The sequence below is a fragment of the Equus quagga genome, chromosome 4, assembly GCF_021613505.1.
Source record: "Equus quagga isolate Etosha38 chromosome 4, UCLA_HA_Equagga_1.0, whole genome shotgun sequence".
Taxonomy (NCBI): Eukaryota; Metazoa; Chordata; class Mammalia; order Perissodactyla; family Equidae; genus Equus; species Equus quagga.
The window spans coordinates 108,582,738-108,599,441 of record NC_060270.1 but is presented as its reverse complement, the minus strand read 5'-3'; the positions used below and the strand labels follow the sequence as shown (position 1 = coordinate 108,599,441).

Genomic DNA, 16,704 nt, shown 5'->3' with positions numbered 1-16,704 from the left:
ATTGAATGAGTTGGATTTTCTTGACCAGCCCCTAGTGTTATGGGGAGCAGGGAGAGTTCTCTTGTAGTGTAGTTGCCACCCAGGTGGACTGCTTTCTACAAATGTGCCATCCGTGTCGCTTTCTGTGTATCTCCTCTGCTTCTCTGAATTAAACTGAGTCCAGGAGTGCACCTGCCAGCCTTGCTCACCAGTTCCTCTACCTAGTGCTGCAAACAGTGGAGAGAGCTTTTGTCTCCCTTGGCTTCAGGAGCTGTTTTTCCTAAAATCTAGCCCCCCTGAGCCCTCCATGCACACTTCATCCTTTTCACTTCCTCCTACTTGGCTTCCGCCCAACCCCAGCCGTTTTTGTTAGCCTTTATAGATATTTTGAAATCCAGAGAAACCTATCTCCAAGTTTGCCAAAAATAGAGTTTGTGAGATTTTCCTTTTTCTTTCTTTTTTTGTGTTTATGTTTTATTATTGGTATTTTTTATTGTTCCTCATAAAGTTTCTTTTTTTAAACATTTCCAGGGAAAGAAAGAAATAATGCTGACTTATATAGACATTTTTATACTAGAAATATCTAAGTTAATTTTAATAACCTTAACTCTAATCAGTACTGGGAGGGAAAAGGAAAGAAAGGAGACAGGCATAGGAGGAGAATGAGGGAGAACAAATTATAGGAAATCTGCCTGTAATTTCTAAAATATAGTGAAACATACCAAAAGTAGATTATGACATGATTTCTCTGGATCACAAAACCTGGTTTCATAGCTGACATATATTCTTCCCTCTGACAAACAAATGGCAAGCAATAGGATATATTGGAGTATATGAGGAAGCCATTTGGTGTAAACCTAATTCAGCCTGACTTTGTTTGTCCAAAAGGTCCTGACATGGCCGCTGAGCATGCATTGAATATCTGATTTAAGCATTTGCTATGTCCCAAAGGCAAGAACAAATGCCCTTAAGATAAAGGTGCAACTTCCCCCATACTAGCATTTCCTTAAGGATAAGCATCTCTCCTTAGGCTAGGAATTGATTGCTGCACCCACACTGTGACCACCCAGCTCACCTGTGACCACCCCTTGGAGACAACAGATCTGCTTCCTGCTGTGTCCACCAAGACAGCAGACCTACTACCTGGTGTGTCCATCAATCGCTGTGCTGAGAGAGCAATCTCTGGTGACTATTGTAAAAGGAACATTTCAATCATATGTGAAACATACTCTTTGAGGGTATATAACCACTCTGTACACCCCACTTCTTTGGTGCCCTTCCTTCCTTCGGGAAGGAAGGCCCCAAGCTAAGCTAGTCCTCAAATCTAGCTCAGAATAAACTCACCCCAATTTTCACTTATAGATTGGTTGTGGATTATTTGCATCAACAACTCAATGGCTCAGGAACTGATTTGATTTAAAAAGCGAAGTAGTTGGGATTTTAGATACATGTAAATAATATGGCAGGAGAATCCTCAGAAGTTAAGAATATATATGCCTAGATAATTCTGGATAAATCAGTTAAGACACGTGAACTCAGAAATACCCACTAAAGAAAAATAATCATTCTGTTCATTTGAATGAGTGCGACAACCCATAGTTGCAGGTTCTTGAGCCCCATCCCAAGTCTGCTGAATCAGAATCTCTAAAACAGGATGCAGCAATCTGCTTCTAACTCCTCAGGTGATCCTAATGCAAAGTGTGGGAACCCCTGGCCCAAACAGCTTCCCCCTCATTTACTAACCGACAGACTTACAGCCTAAGGCCACAATGGCAGGAGGCAGCACAGCCGATGTTCCAATATACAACTCAGGTCTGACTGACTCAAAAAATCAATGCGTCTAATTATTTTGCAACAGGGGTAGATTCTCTGAAATGTTTATTAAATTTTAGAATTGGGGGGGGGAGGGAGTGAGAGAGACAGACACACAGATGTTACCTCAAGAGGAAACACTGCTGAAGAATATAAAGGGGTTCAAATTTATCAGCTAATTTCACAGATGAGAACTACATAGTCAGGGCATGTGACTAGTGCAGTCACACATTCAGAAGGGCCCACACTTGGGGTTTAAAGTTCTGTGGTTGCTATCTTAAAATTCTTAATACTTTTGTTACGGAAATTGTGTTCTGAATGTGAAGTCCAATGGAATGCGGAAGCATGTGTCAGAGGCTTGGAGTCTTGGCTCACACACAGTCCTACCACTTCCCCTAAACAAGTTCTGGGTAACCTAATTCCCTGGCTCCTCAGGTCCTGCCAGCCTTTCCCTTCCCACTGCTGCCTAGTGACTGCTGCTACCCTGGGTGCAAGCATAGAAAGGGCTGGGTTGGGTGTGCACACCCCATGGTCTCTCAAGGTGGGGCACGGGGGCAGCCATCTGCACCATGGGCAGGCAGCACCTCAGTGCATTTGGAAGGTGACTCAGTGGAGATAAGCGTCTTGCCCACCCCCAAACCGGATACCTAGTGTGTCCTGGCACAGAGATTTCAATACACTTAGAGGTCACCTATCCACCACGGGTTAGGGCAATAGGGCCATGGAAAGGGAGAAGCTACCCTCAACTCCTCTGCCTTGGTCAAGGCATGGCATGTCAGCCCAATAGCCAGCCAGTGGGTTGTGTGTGCCTTAAGTCAGAGTGGGGTCCCCAGGCACTTGTGAGGGTCTGTACTTGCCCCATGAGTATCCCCATGCCTCAGGGAGCATGACATTAAATAGCAAATAAAATAACACCTTGACAGGACAAGAGAGGAGAGAGACAACGGCAGAAAGGGAAAAGCTTTATATTTCTATGTTTTTAATGGCTCCTTTTTTCATGCTTTTTGAACAAGGGTCCCCAGATTTTCATTCTGCGCTGGTCCCCACAAATTACGTAGCTAGGCCTGTAAGTAGTAAGTTTTGAGGGTACATCCCTACACATCTGAAAGATGATAATCATGGCCTTCATCAAAGGTCACTTGAAAGCATGGTTAAGGCCAGAATGCTGAATGATCACTCCAATACATACAGACACTGTTCAAACGCCCCAAGTCCTGCTACTTCTATTCCAGTCAACTGACTTGCTACTTTCTTATATCACAAATAACACTGGAGAACTACAAAGAATTCAAGGAAAAACAGTTCCAACTTTGCTGCATTTATATTTAAAACATGAGGCTTCTGCTTTAATCATGTGAAAATTTTCAAAAGAATCACTGTGGAAACTAAAAGAATCTGATCATTAAAGTAGCTAGCAGCAAGTATTCTCCAGAGCAGTCAACCTGGCTGCAAAATCCTTTTATTACCTTTATAGAAGAAATTTCGCCAGTAACCATAATAAACATAAGGCAAGGGAAATAAAATGTTCACTGCAGGATTTCTAAAGGGAGGCATAATATTTGGGTAGAAAACTCATTTTATTATGCCTTTAGAGTAATTCACAAGATAAATACAAATGTGTTGTAATCACGTTAAAAAATTAACCTGACAACTCCCTACACATCTGCTCTTTTAGAGGGAAAAAGGTGTTTCACTGCAGCAAATTGACATGTTGAACAAAAATGCAAGTTTTTTCCTATTATTTTCTTCCTTTAAATACTGTAGTATATGTGTCCCTTCAGGGTGGAATTTGGCAATCTAAAATCATCCCACAAAACTAGCAGAAGAGCTCTTCCTCAAATGCCACTCACTCTTCTCTCCTTCCTAGCAGAGATCTAAAAAACACCTGGTGCTTTATTCCACTTTTCCAGGAAAAATATACTATTTTTAAAAGAATAGAGGGAAAAACCCTAGAGAATTTTGGCAGAAGTAAAGACCATAAAATTTTTTAAAAAGTGTTTGAATATTGGAATTAATGGTTTTAAGACAAGAGACAAGTGAAATAAATGGTTAGCAACACAATTCTAAAAAAGGAATAAAATTTGGTTAACATTGTCAAATCACATCTTAAACGCGTGAGTAACTCTCCCAGAAAAACCAAAGAGGGAAAATGAACCAACCATTTAATACACAAATACACAATACTTCTCATAGAATGTTACACTTCTGTTCTTTTCTTCTTGTCCATGCAAGAGTAAGATAAGAGAAAGATATAAGAAAAGGCATTTGGAGACTGTGATTTGCTTTATTTTCTCACAGCCTTAGACTTGGGTTTTGGACTTTGGTCTTTTTCCTCCCCGTTTTTTCTCATGGAGCTATCAGCTGGAGAGGGGGTGGGGCAACCTTTCCCCATCTCTTCTCCCTCCCCTCCCCTGCTCTCCTCTCTCCACTCTTGGCTTGGACTTTAACTCTCATGAGAGTGAATACCTCCTCTCCTACTTTCTCCACAGTGAATCTATAACTTAGAACTATCCTGACCTTTGTTCTTTACTCCTTCACATTGCAACTCTTCTCTCCTTCAATTATTCCCCTTTTTGTGCACATTTGTCTATGTCTCACAACTGCTAGAACATACGGATGATGCTAAAAGCAAACGGGCACTTTTTCTCACACATACATTATTTACATTCCTCAGCTCTACCCACTCACCTCCGCAAAGTGCCATCCAACTGTTTTACATAGTGCTTCATGTCATGTCAGATTAAAAGAGGCACGGAATGAGACTAATAACTATCTAATCTAGACTTCTTCCCAGATAGCTTTCGAAATCAACTGGAGAGTAAACAAACAGGTCTCAAACATGCCCACATTTCTTCAGCTTCCACCCATTTTGGTCTCATCACAATGCTTGCATGCTTTCCACAGGTATGCCTTCCAGCATGAGGCTGGGCAAGTTAGTTCTCAAAGCCAGGAGAGAAGGGATTGAATGACTGCAGACTGAGAATGGTGGTCATGACAATTCACATCCCAGAAAAGGACAATCATACCTTTGTAATCGCAGTGAAGACCTTTTCCAGAATGGCATTTGGCTGGGCAATTTGTGGTCCATTGGCCTGAATGTTGAGGGCTATAGCACATGGTTTGGCTACAAATCTTAAAAAAAAAAAAAAAGGGGTCAGAAATTATTCTTTCTATAGTTATTACCAGTTATATGTTACTCAATTTTCCCGATAAAGTGCTGATAAGATTTTATGGGTGGACATTGCCAATATTCCAATGTCGGTAACTATAAAGCAGGTTCAACTTTTTTCTTCTCCTTTAGTCCCCCAGCAGTAACAGTAAAAAAGAAATCCTTTTAAAACATTTAAACCTCCTGATCCTCAAGTTCCAATGAAACTGAACGATAAAAAACTATCCAAAGACAAATATAAGTGCATAAGTAAGATATATAAACAAAATGAACCATGATTTTAAAGTGATATAATTTATACTCTCCTTACTAACGCCTGACTAGCAACAGTCATGTTATATTTTCACTGTGAGAAAGTGTTTACTAACCATCTGATTACACATGTAGAGTGTGTTTTTGATCACCCCTAGTCATAAAATTGGCCATTTTTGTCTCTATAATCAAAGTGTGCTATACGCAACTCCAATTCCTCATGGATTTGTAAAATTCTCTGCTTTGTGGTTATTTGCTTTTTTTCTCATAAGAAGTAATGAAGAATGTCAAACAGCATGATTTCTCAGATAAGCTGAAAAGTCTGAAATGATTTCAGACATCAACCGCACTGTTTTTATCCTAAGCAAATGGCTATGTCAAGAAGAATGGGAAGATTTAGCTTGATTTCTGGTTGTGTTTGATATGCGAATGAAGCATCGAAGGAGTTCAGGCAGAGGGCATGAGGCCCCCAAAACTATGGTGACATGTCTAAAACTCTTTTAAAAAGAAAAAGCATTTATAACTTTAAGAGTTGTTTTAGACTAAATGTTCAGGAAATGAGGTTCTATAAATATTTCTTTTCAGTAGTGACATTTAATATTTTCTACTAATACAAAATAACATAATATTATATGAAAGTATTACCCAAATTAATTTAATGCTGGCCAAAGGCAACAATTGATACATGTACAAAACAGATCATGAGTAAATCTTACATGAAGCTTCTTTAATAATAGTCGATAAGATTAAAGAAAAGCAGACAAAGAAGGAATTTTTTTTTTAAGTGTGACTAATGAAGTTTGCATACATAGTACCACATAATGTCCTACTGGGTTCTATTTCAAGTTAAAGAGGAGACATTTATTCAAACAGGGAAATGGAATACTGTACATGCAAGCCTAAACTAGAAAAGACATACATGGAAAATGCAATATAATACCTGTTTCACTGGGCCCTCTGGGACAAAGTTAGAAAGAAAGAACAACTACCCTTTCCTAGTACATAAATCTTCTAGAAACTGGACTTTTCCCAAAACATTTGCATTCTCAATTCTTTTTAATGTAAAATTTTCTAAGGTATATTGCCTCTTCTCCTACCTTCTTAAAGAGAAGTGTAATCTTTTTCTAATAACTCTGGTCTTCACTATGAACAATAATCATGGAGCTATGGTTGTAGCTAGTGGGAAGAAATGAAGTTTGATGGGTAATGACCACAGAAGAGAATCCAGAACTTCTTTCCTGCTTTGTGGTAACTTGCCTTTTCATCATAAGGTATAATGAGGGATGTGAAAAGACATGAAGTCCAGTAAAAGTGGGAAAAAAAAAAAAAGGTAAAATAGCAAAATTAATTTGGCATAAAAGCCAAAATCAACTTTTCCAATGGTTGCCTTCTACTCTTCCCCATTGGATTTTTCCCTAGCCCTCTCTCATGTTCCCAATTCCCATAACTTCTGAAACACTGTGTTCGAATTCCCTTTTGGAATTTGTTATCATCATCCTTGTAACATCCTCCTGGTCTAGCACATGGTCTTCTTTCTTCTAAAGAGTGAAGAGTCTAAATGCAGAGGCTGATCATTTCATCTCTGAATATGCAACAGAGCCTGGGTATATGCAAGAGAGAATCAAGAAATTTGATCAACTGGCTATCTTCAGTAAATATGTTTTCATTGTTGCTACCATTATTTTGAGTACTGTTGACAAGCTAACAGACCTCCTCTGTGTGCCCCACAACAATACGTGGGGAGGGGCAGTATGACAGCCAAGAAATTCAGTCAACAGAATCTCCTCAAAAGCAACTTCCCCACCTTTGATATCATCCTCTAGTAACTTACAAAGAATTCAAGAATTTTTTTAGCATCTGTTGCACAATAGAACATTTCACACCTCTCTCCTCATTTTAAGCTTCAAACCACTTTTTAAAAACTCTTCTCTAAATGTCAAGAACTAGTGCAATAGCATCTTGAAAAAGGAAAACCCATTGATCACCAAACTTATCAAATTTTGATAATCAAAATTATCAAATAAACATGACGCTCTGTAAACAGATTTTTAAAGCAGTGTCCAAAGGATAGCGTTGGAATCATCTCTGTTACTATCTGGCTGTGGAACCCCAGCTACAGAAATTAATCCCTCTGTGCCTCAATCTCTTCATATGTAAAAAATTATAGTAATAATTACACATGTACATAAATTATATGTGTATACAAACACATATATATGTTAAAACATAATGTCACACGGTCTCTTTGTCTAAAATCTTTGATGTGAGCCATGTGTACGGTTTCACACCATAGCATTACACTCCATGACTTCTCTGGGCCCAGCAACCCACTCAGCTTCAACTACACTGCATCAAGTCTTGTATATCCAACAAGTCCTAAAAGTATCAAGTAAAAAAGAAGATACCAGAGAGCAAGACAGGCAACTGAAAAAGATAAGGGTCATCAGGTAGAATGACCACTTGCCTCAGTTTTTCCTCACAGTCTGGTTGTCCCAGGATCATTATTAATGGCACCAGCTTTATGGACAAAAGCATCTCTGTCTGATATCTTGCCACAATAATTGTTTTAAAAAAGTGTCCCCATTTGGACAATAAACTATAGTGACGCTCATCATCAAGCCCCAGGCCCGGGATGGATCCACACTGAGTCCACACAAGCAATGCCACCATGTTGCAAGCTCATCCACACCTGGTCTTCTCTCAGGGCCCAAATCTTTCCAGCTCCCCTACCCATCCCCATGGCCCTCTAGCGTGCTGTGCTCACACTTAGCACAGGATAGTTGGTATGAACATGTGTGTCCCTCTCCCTAATGCGTGTGGGCTCCAGGAAGGGAGGAATGGCTTTAGGGAAAGTCTGTATCTCTGGAGCCTGGCACATGAGCTCATCTAATCCTCCCTTGGCCAGATGAGGCCAGATTATCACCACCTCCACTTTGCAGAGGTGAGAGAGGTGAGAAGCCTCTGCCTCCAAGGGAAGGGAAGCAGAGGTTGGCATATTTCTTTCCCAGGAAGGTCAATGCTATCATCAGCTCCCCATCTTGATTAACTAGACAGGCTAAGTTCCAAATTCTGACGATTTGGGGTAGGGATTGGGTGCAAGGAGTGACAGACAAATTTAACAGAATTTAAGTCAATTTAAAGGTTGACGCTCTCTACATTTAAATGGCCCATGGTGAGTATGCACAATAAATCAAACCACTTGAATTCTCTGGAATAAGTTACTATGTCATAGAATATTTTATGTACATGCCTGGCATACTGTGGGCAATCAATGAATATTTGATGAATGAATGAATGAATGAATGAACCAGCTAAAATACAGTGGTAGGTGCCCTTCCTATCTTTTCCACAGAAGCTGTACATTTTAAACCCCTTGAATATCCACATCCACTCAGGGTCCTCGTTTGGGACTCAAAGGGTAGAAGACTGATCACTCTGATACGAGAAGCTATTTCTATAATTCCCATTGTCCCCATGAAGTCAAAGCTGCCCTAGAGAGAACTTGCGTAGGCTCCACCAACCCCTCACTAGGTGTTCTCTTTTCAACTTATCTAGTATGGATAGCCAAACACTTAATTTCCTAGATTTAAAAAATTTCACAAGATAGGCAGAAAACAATTTCAAATCCCAAATGAGAGAAGAATCTCTCTTCATCTTCCTAATAAGGTAGATGAAAATATAGAAATTTTGTTTGTGTTCATTCTCCAAAGAATTTGTGAATCACTGCTGGCATATTTTTTTTTTTTCAGAGAGCGTATTAGGCAACAAAAAAAACTCATGGCACAATGACCATAATTTTATCACCTACTGTCATGATCCATTAGAGAAAAGCTGGACAATTTCTTTTCCAGTGCTAGCTCTAACAGAAGTAAGTTCACAAACGATGCCTTTCAAAAGGGTTGTCTTAAAAGAGAGACAGAGACAGAGAGGGGCCAGATGAGAGTACCTACAAATAGAATGGATGAAAGGAAATACGTACTTTCAAGCTGTGATGATTACCTCTACCAGGAAACGCTCACCTAATTACTTTTTTATCAAAAGCAGCAACACCACTGTCAAAAGATCAAACATCTATGAAGTATTTTCATGTAGAATAACATATTTGAAAGTAAATATAATAAGGATGTAAGCTTTCAAAAATACTAGTCTCCATTTAAAAGCAGAGAAAACACCTAAGACATTCCTACTTTTCAATTCTACTGTGCAACATGGATTTGTATTTTAAACATGAATTGAACATCTCTGCACTGAGGTAAACCCCGGGCTGTGGTGTGGCTAAAGCCACACACAAAACATGGAGTGATGAATGCACTCAAACATGTCTGCAATATGGGAAAGGAGACTAATAAAAAAAATAGATGTTCACAGGGCAAATGTCATTTCTAATTACATAAAACTATGCAATCATCTTCATTGGGGAGCATGGCCAGAGACTTTCAGTCTTTTCTAATTCTAGCATTTCCTAAATTTTTCAAAACAGTGTGGTTGGAAGGCTGGGTGGTGGACACACAAACCTACATGTGATAAAATTGTATAGAATGAAATCTCACACACACACAAATGAGTACAAGTACAACTAGGGAAATCTGAAGAGGTTCAAGAGATTGTATCCATATCAATATCCTGGCTGTGACATTATACTATAGTCTTACAAAATGTTATCATTGGGGAAGCTGGGTAAAGTGTGGACTTTTGGTGTATTACTTCTAACCACTGCATGTGAATCTATAACGATCTCAATAAAGATTTCAATTAAAAAAAATTGCAAGGGGTATTCTGTTTTTGATGTGGGGGAGCGAGCTCCCAGCAAATTGATTTTTCATCTTTCAAAACTCTGTACAACATCCCGACTCCCCTGAACAAAACAAAACAAAACTTCCTGAGGGCTCTGGAGACTGAATAAAAGCAAGCGGACTTCGGAGATGAGTCAAAAGTTGGAGCAGAAACCAGCAGAGAGCGAGCTCCCTGTCTGTTTATTTATTTATCTATTTATTTTCACAGCTCTACTCTGAGATCAGACAATCACAGCAGCAGATAAAACTTTGATAGGAAAACACACTCTCTTTCTAGCTGCAGGAACCAGGGGAGGAGCCCGGGGAAAATAGAGAGTTACCAGAGAATCATGAAAGGGAAAAAGCCAGAGAAGCCAACCCCTAATTCTCTGTATAAACTAAGCGTGATTCTGGCTGACCCGTGAATGCTGTATGTACAAGGTAAACTGTACGAAGCTAGGAGCTAAGGTTTAAAGAACTGAAAGGAGACTGAGGCCACTGTCTACTCCAGGCACGACAGGCTACAATTTGCATCTAGCTAAGCAAATTGCCACTTAACACAAAACATCAATGCTTTCCAGAGCAATATAAAAAAATCCAGAATCTCCAAAATGTAACTTTCAAAATCCAGGATACAATGTAATATGTTGATGAAGAGTGAAGAAAATACGTCCACTCTTAGGGGAAAAAACGTGCAAAGACATTCAGTGAACTCAAAGATAAGTCAATAGAAACCACGCAACCTGAAAAAGAGAAAGAAAAAAAAAGGAAAAATAAACAGACTTTGAGGACCTGTGCAATAATTCCAAAAAGTCTAATGCCTGGGTAGTTTGAGTGTCAGGAAAAAAAGGAGACACAGTAGGGAAGAAGAAGAAAATATTAGAAAAAATATAGTTTACAATTTCTCAAATCTGATAAAAGAAAAAACATATGGATTCAAGAACCTCAAGAACCTCAAAAAGAGATAAGTTCAAAATGAAGAAAACCTGTGGGGCCGACCCAGTGGCGCAGTGGTTAAGTTCACACGTTCCACTTCTTGGCGGCCCAGGGTTCACTGGTTCGGATCCCGGATGTGGACATGGCACCACTTGGCAAACCATGCTGTGGTAGGCGTCCCACATATAAAGTAGAGGAAGATGGGCATGGATGTTAGCTCAGGGCCAGTCTTCCTCAGCAAAAAGAGGAGGATTGGCAGTAGTTAGCTCAGGGCTAAGCTTCCTCAAAAAAAAAAAAAAAAAATGAAGAAAACCTAGACAAATCATAGTCAAACTGATGAAAATCAAAGATAAATAGAAAATATTAAAAAGTCACCAGACAAAAATGACATATTATTTATAGGGAACAATAATTTGAAAGACAATGGACTTCTCACCAGACATTATGGAGGCTAAATGACAGTAAAACAATATCCTTAAAGTGCTGGAAGCAAAAACAAAAACAAAAAACTGTCACCCCAAAATTCTATGTCTAGCAAAACTAGTCTTCAAAGAATGAAGGTGAGAGGAAAACTAAGAGAATTTGCTGTCACCAGACTCCCACTTCAAGAATCCTAAAGGAAGTTCTTTAGGCTGGAAGGAAGCAAAGCCAGAGGGAAACTTAAATCTTCAGGAATGAAACGGAGAACATCAGAAATGGCAAATATATTGATAAATACAAAAGTACTTAGAAGGTCTTTGAAATTAATCACAACCAATTAATAACAGATGAAATACTTAAATCTAATTATGAGAAATAATACATGTCCCACTCCAGACTGTGCTGGAAAGAAAGGTAGGTATGGACAAGTGAACATTCAAGAAAGAAACAATGGGGAGAGGTGATTGATTGAACTCACTGCTTGACTACCAGCCCTTCCACAGACTCCGACACTCATCAGTAATGGGCATGCCATAGCTAGGATCACAGTAAGTATTAAAAATTCAAAACTTAAGAGAACAGTATAGATTGGATTTTGAGAGCTAATGTGTGGGTGCGTGTTTAGGCACATGTGCGCATATACCCGAGTGAGTAGGCCTATGTGTATGACTGTGTATCCTACAATCCTACATAAGATAAAACTGCTTCAAGGAGACAAATATTTAGTGGGAAGAAGGCCAGTATGGAGCCAGGAGCCATATTTACTGAGAGGTACTATGTGTCAAGTGGTTTGCAGTGTTTCATCCTCTTTTTCTTGGCCTAACACAACTCTTTGAAGTAAATATTAGTCACATTTTACAAAAATATAAACTAAATCTCAAAGAAGTTAAAGGATCTGTCCAAGGTCTTAAAGCTTAAAGTAGACAGCTCAGACAAAATTTAGACCCAGTTGATCCTAATATAATCTATTAATAAAAAGAATGTTTTTCCCTTTCCCGAAAAAAAGAAAAGATAAGCTGATTAAAGAGGCATTGTTAAAATATTTGTGATACAGTCATACGCTTTCACTGAGTAATCCTACTTTTAGGTATTTATCTAAGGAAATCTGTCAAACAAAGGAAAAAAGCCATAAATGTAAAGATTTTCATGTATTGTTATTTTAATAGGGAAAAATGGTAAATAGCTTAATGATTCACTAACAGACAACTCACTGAGCACCTATGATGCACCAGCCCTGCTCTAAGTGGTGGGGATGCAGCAGTGAACAAAATCCCTGCTTTTATGGAGCTCACCTTCTAATGGGGATGATAAAAAATAAATAAAGTGATTATGTTATACCAAACAGTAAAAGTGTATAGAGAAAAATGAGGCCTGCTAAGAAGGATGAGGTGAGTTTGCAATTTTTAATAGACTGAGCAGGGAAGGCCACTGAGAAAGTGAGCAGATTCCTGAAAGAGGTAAGAAAATAAACTAGGAAGATAAGCGGGCCAAGAACATTCTGGAAGGAATAGCAGTCAAGGCAAAGGCCCCGAGGAAGGAGTATGACTGAGATGTTGCAGTCATATCCAGAGGCCAATGAGGCTAGAGGGGAGTTAATTAGAGCAAGAGGAGAAAAGTGGGGTTGGAGAGCAGCAGGCAGCTACATCATCACACCAGGTGGGCTATTTGAAGGACTTTGGTTTTCACCGTGAGTGAGGCATGAAGCCACTGCAGGACTCTGACAAGAAAACCTAAGTGACTGACATATTTTAACAGAGTCACTGGCTCCTCTGTTGAGAACAGACTGAAGGGGAGCAAGGATAACAGCAGCGAGGCCTGGGAGGTTGCTACAGTGATCTAGGTAAGACATGATGATGGCAGCTCAAAGAAGGTGGTGGTAAGAAAGGCAGTGAAAAGTGATCAGATCAACCTTCAAACTACTTTGAAGGTTGCACCCACAGGATTCACTGGTTTCAATATGGGATGAGAGAGAACGAAAGGAACAAATGATGACGACAGGCTTTTGACCTGAGCATCTGGAAGGATAGGGGTAGGTTTGAGGGTTGGGATGAAGATCTCAAGTTCAATCTCAGGCATGCTAAGTGTGAGGTTAGGCTTCTTAAGCTACTGAGATGTCAAGTAGACAGCTGACATAGTCTGGAGTTCAGGACTAGAGACAGAAATTTGGTGTCATCAACACACAGATGACATATAAAGCCATAAGACTTGTACTAAATCACCTGGAAAATGAGCACAAATAAGTAAGAGAGGAGATTCAAGAAATAAATCCTAGGGTGACTCCAATGTTTAATGTTTAAAAAAATTAGAGCACAAACACCCCATGAAATATCACATAGCTATTTAAAAGGATACTTATATAAACTATGTGGACCATGGAAATTTATGATACAATGGTAATTTTTTTTTTTTTTTTTGAGGAACATTAGCCCTGAACTAACTGCTGCCAATCCTCCCTTCCTGCTGAGGAAGACTGGCCCTGAGCTAACATCGTGCCCATCTTCCTCTACTTTATATGTGGGACGCCTACCACAGCATGGCTTGCCAAGTGGTGCCATGTCCGCACCCTACAATGGTAATTTTAAAAGTGAGGCAATATAGACTAAAATGATAACTATAAAATAAAGCATGTGATAGGATTAAATCTGAAGAAGAACAGTTATGTTTTATCAGAGGAATTTAGCATTGTACTACTTGTGTTTCCTTTGTTGTTGGGCAACTGTAAAACCCAAGTGGAAAAAAAGTGTAGCTCATAAAAATATAATGAACCTAGCAGTAAAAGAGAATTATGGACAGGGCCAAGACAATTACAAATTGTACAACAGTCCATACTCTCCAAGAACTCAAGAAATTATTAATTAACCATCAAAATTCTACTGAGCCTTCATTTTTGTAACTTTTGTGGATTTTAAAAGTGGTGTACTGTATAGAAAGTGTGAAAGTAACAAAAAGCACTTGTAACAATATTAAAAATCACCAGGAATGCCATCACCCAAAGATGAACATTATTAACATTTGAGCATTTTTCTGCTACCTCCCACACACATACTCTACCACGTTTTTTGAACTTTTTTTACCATATTTTTATTAAACAAAATTGCATTACACTATGTATATTAAGTAATCTGCTTTATTTCCTGTTTTGAATATTTCTCCCAAGAAATTACAGATCCTTGTAAAAGATGATATTTAATGATTACATAGACTTATATTGTTCTTATTTTTTTGCTGTTTCGATGACTCTCTCAGGAAATAGCCACTGGACCCTTTCTGACAGTATAAAACTCTGGTCAAAGTCTCAAAATGTTCCTACAATAAAGATTCAAGCAAAGGTGAGTCTGAAGGATTAAATTCTTCAGATTGACCATGGCAATAACTTTCATCACAGGATAACTATCCAGTCTTCAATGTGCTTGATCTCTAACCTGAATTTTGGGTCACTCTTGCTAGATAATATTTCCAAAGCTTCAAATAAACCAGCTATAAAGTTTTGAAGAGGAAAATCTCTAGACTCTTCTTCTACATCTTGAATTTTTGCATTTTTAAAGATTTTTGATGATCAGCAGAAAAATGGGCAAAAGATGCAAAATAGGCAATTTTCAGAGAGAAAACAGAAATATCAATAAAGATACAAAGAGATAATCTCATCAGGAAAATGCAACAATACCATTTCACATCCTTCAGGCTGCATCTGATAATATGAAATATGGCTGAGGATTTGGAGAAACAAGAATACCAACAAAGTGCTCATGGAAGTTTAGTAAAGAACGCATATAGGATATAAACGGGTGGGTCACAGAAATAAGCAACAATGACCAATAAACAAATGGAAAGATGATTACCCTCACTCAGTTAAAAAAAAATGGTATCAAAACATATTATCATTCTCACCTGTAACCTTTGCCAAAAAGTTAAATTTTGATAAATTCCAATGCTGACAGGAGGAAGCGGAAACAGGTGCTCTGGTAAACTGCTGGTGGGTGTCTGAACTGGGTGCAATCTTTGAAATGCAATTTAGCAGTATTTAGCAAATTGTTAAAATGCCTAAGCACTTATGGGTGTTACTAGTTACATATCCTACTAAAAACTTTCCCTACAGATATGCTAGCATTTTTAAAAATAAAGTTTATTCCAGTATTGCTTGCAATAACAAAAAAGACAGGAAACAAATATTTATCAGAAGGATACACATGAAATATGGCATATCCATACAACGGAATTCCATAAAATTGTTAAAATGAGGTAGATTTGTTGTGCTACAAGACATACTGGGAAATGTAAAACACAAGATACAGAACAAGGATAATATCCCTTTTGCGTACTTAAAAAACATTTTTACCAGGAAGAGTAGTGAGAAATTGTTAAGGGTGATAATCTTTTGGTATTAAGAAGATTAATTTGCCTTTCATACATTTTTTTTTTTTTTTTTGAGGAAGATTAGCCCTGAGCTAACATCTGCTGCCAATCCTCCTCTTTCTGCTGAGGAAACCTGGCCCTGAGCTAACATCCTTGCCCATCTTCCTCTGGTTTATATGTGGGACACCTACCACAGCATGGCTTGCCAAGTGGTGCCATGTCTGCACTCGGGATCCGAACTGGCGAACCCTGGGCCACCAAAGCGGAACGTGCAAACTTAACTGCTATGCCACCAGGCCAGCCCCCATACCTTTCTTTATTGTTTAGGTTTGTACATTTATATGCTTTTGTAAAAATAAATAAAGGAAAGTTCATTTAAAATGGAGTCAGGAATTATAAGAGAATACTACAAAAAACTATATGCCAACAGAATGGATAACCTAGAGGAAATGGATAAATTCTTGGACTCCTACAATCTCCCAAAGCTCACTCAAGAAGAGGCAGAGAATTTGAACAGACCAATCACAAGGAAAGAGATTGAAACAGCAATCAAAAACACCCCAAAGAATAAAACCCCAGGACCAAATGGCTTTCCTGGGGAATTCTACCAAACTTTCAGAGAGGATTTAATACCTATCCTTTTCAAACTATTCCAAAAAATTAGGGACGATGGAACACTTCCTAACACATTCTATGAGGCCAACATCATGCTGATACCAAAACCAGACAAGGACACCACGAAAAAAGAGAACTACAGGCCAATATCACTGATGAATATAGATGCAAAAATTCTAAACAAAATTTTGGCAACCAGAATTCAGCAATTCATCAAAAGGATCATACATCATGATCAGGTGGGATTCATACCAGGGATGCAGGGATGGTTCAACATCCGCAAATCAATCAATGTGATACACCACATCAACAAACTGAGGAATAAAAACCACATGATCATCTCAGTAGATGCAGAGAAGGCATTTGACAAGATCCAACAGCCATTTATGATAAAAA

General features: G+C 38.7%; 1 protein-coding gene across 1 annotated transcript in view; it reads right to left on the bottom strand.

The window, feature by feature from the left end:
• The window catches only part of CERS6 (ceramide synthase 6), a 300,927-nt gene that overhangs the window by 209,824 nt on the left and 74,399 nt on the right, over positions 1-16,704 (bottom strand). Inside the window, exon 2 of the mRNA XM_046658899.1 lies at positions 4,818-4,923. Coding sequence (XP_046514855.1) covers positions 4,818-4,923 — 106 coding nt within the window. The remainder of the gene's footprint in view (positions 1-4,817; positions 4,924-16,704) is intronic.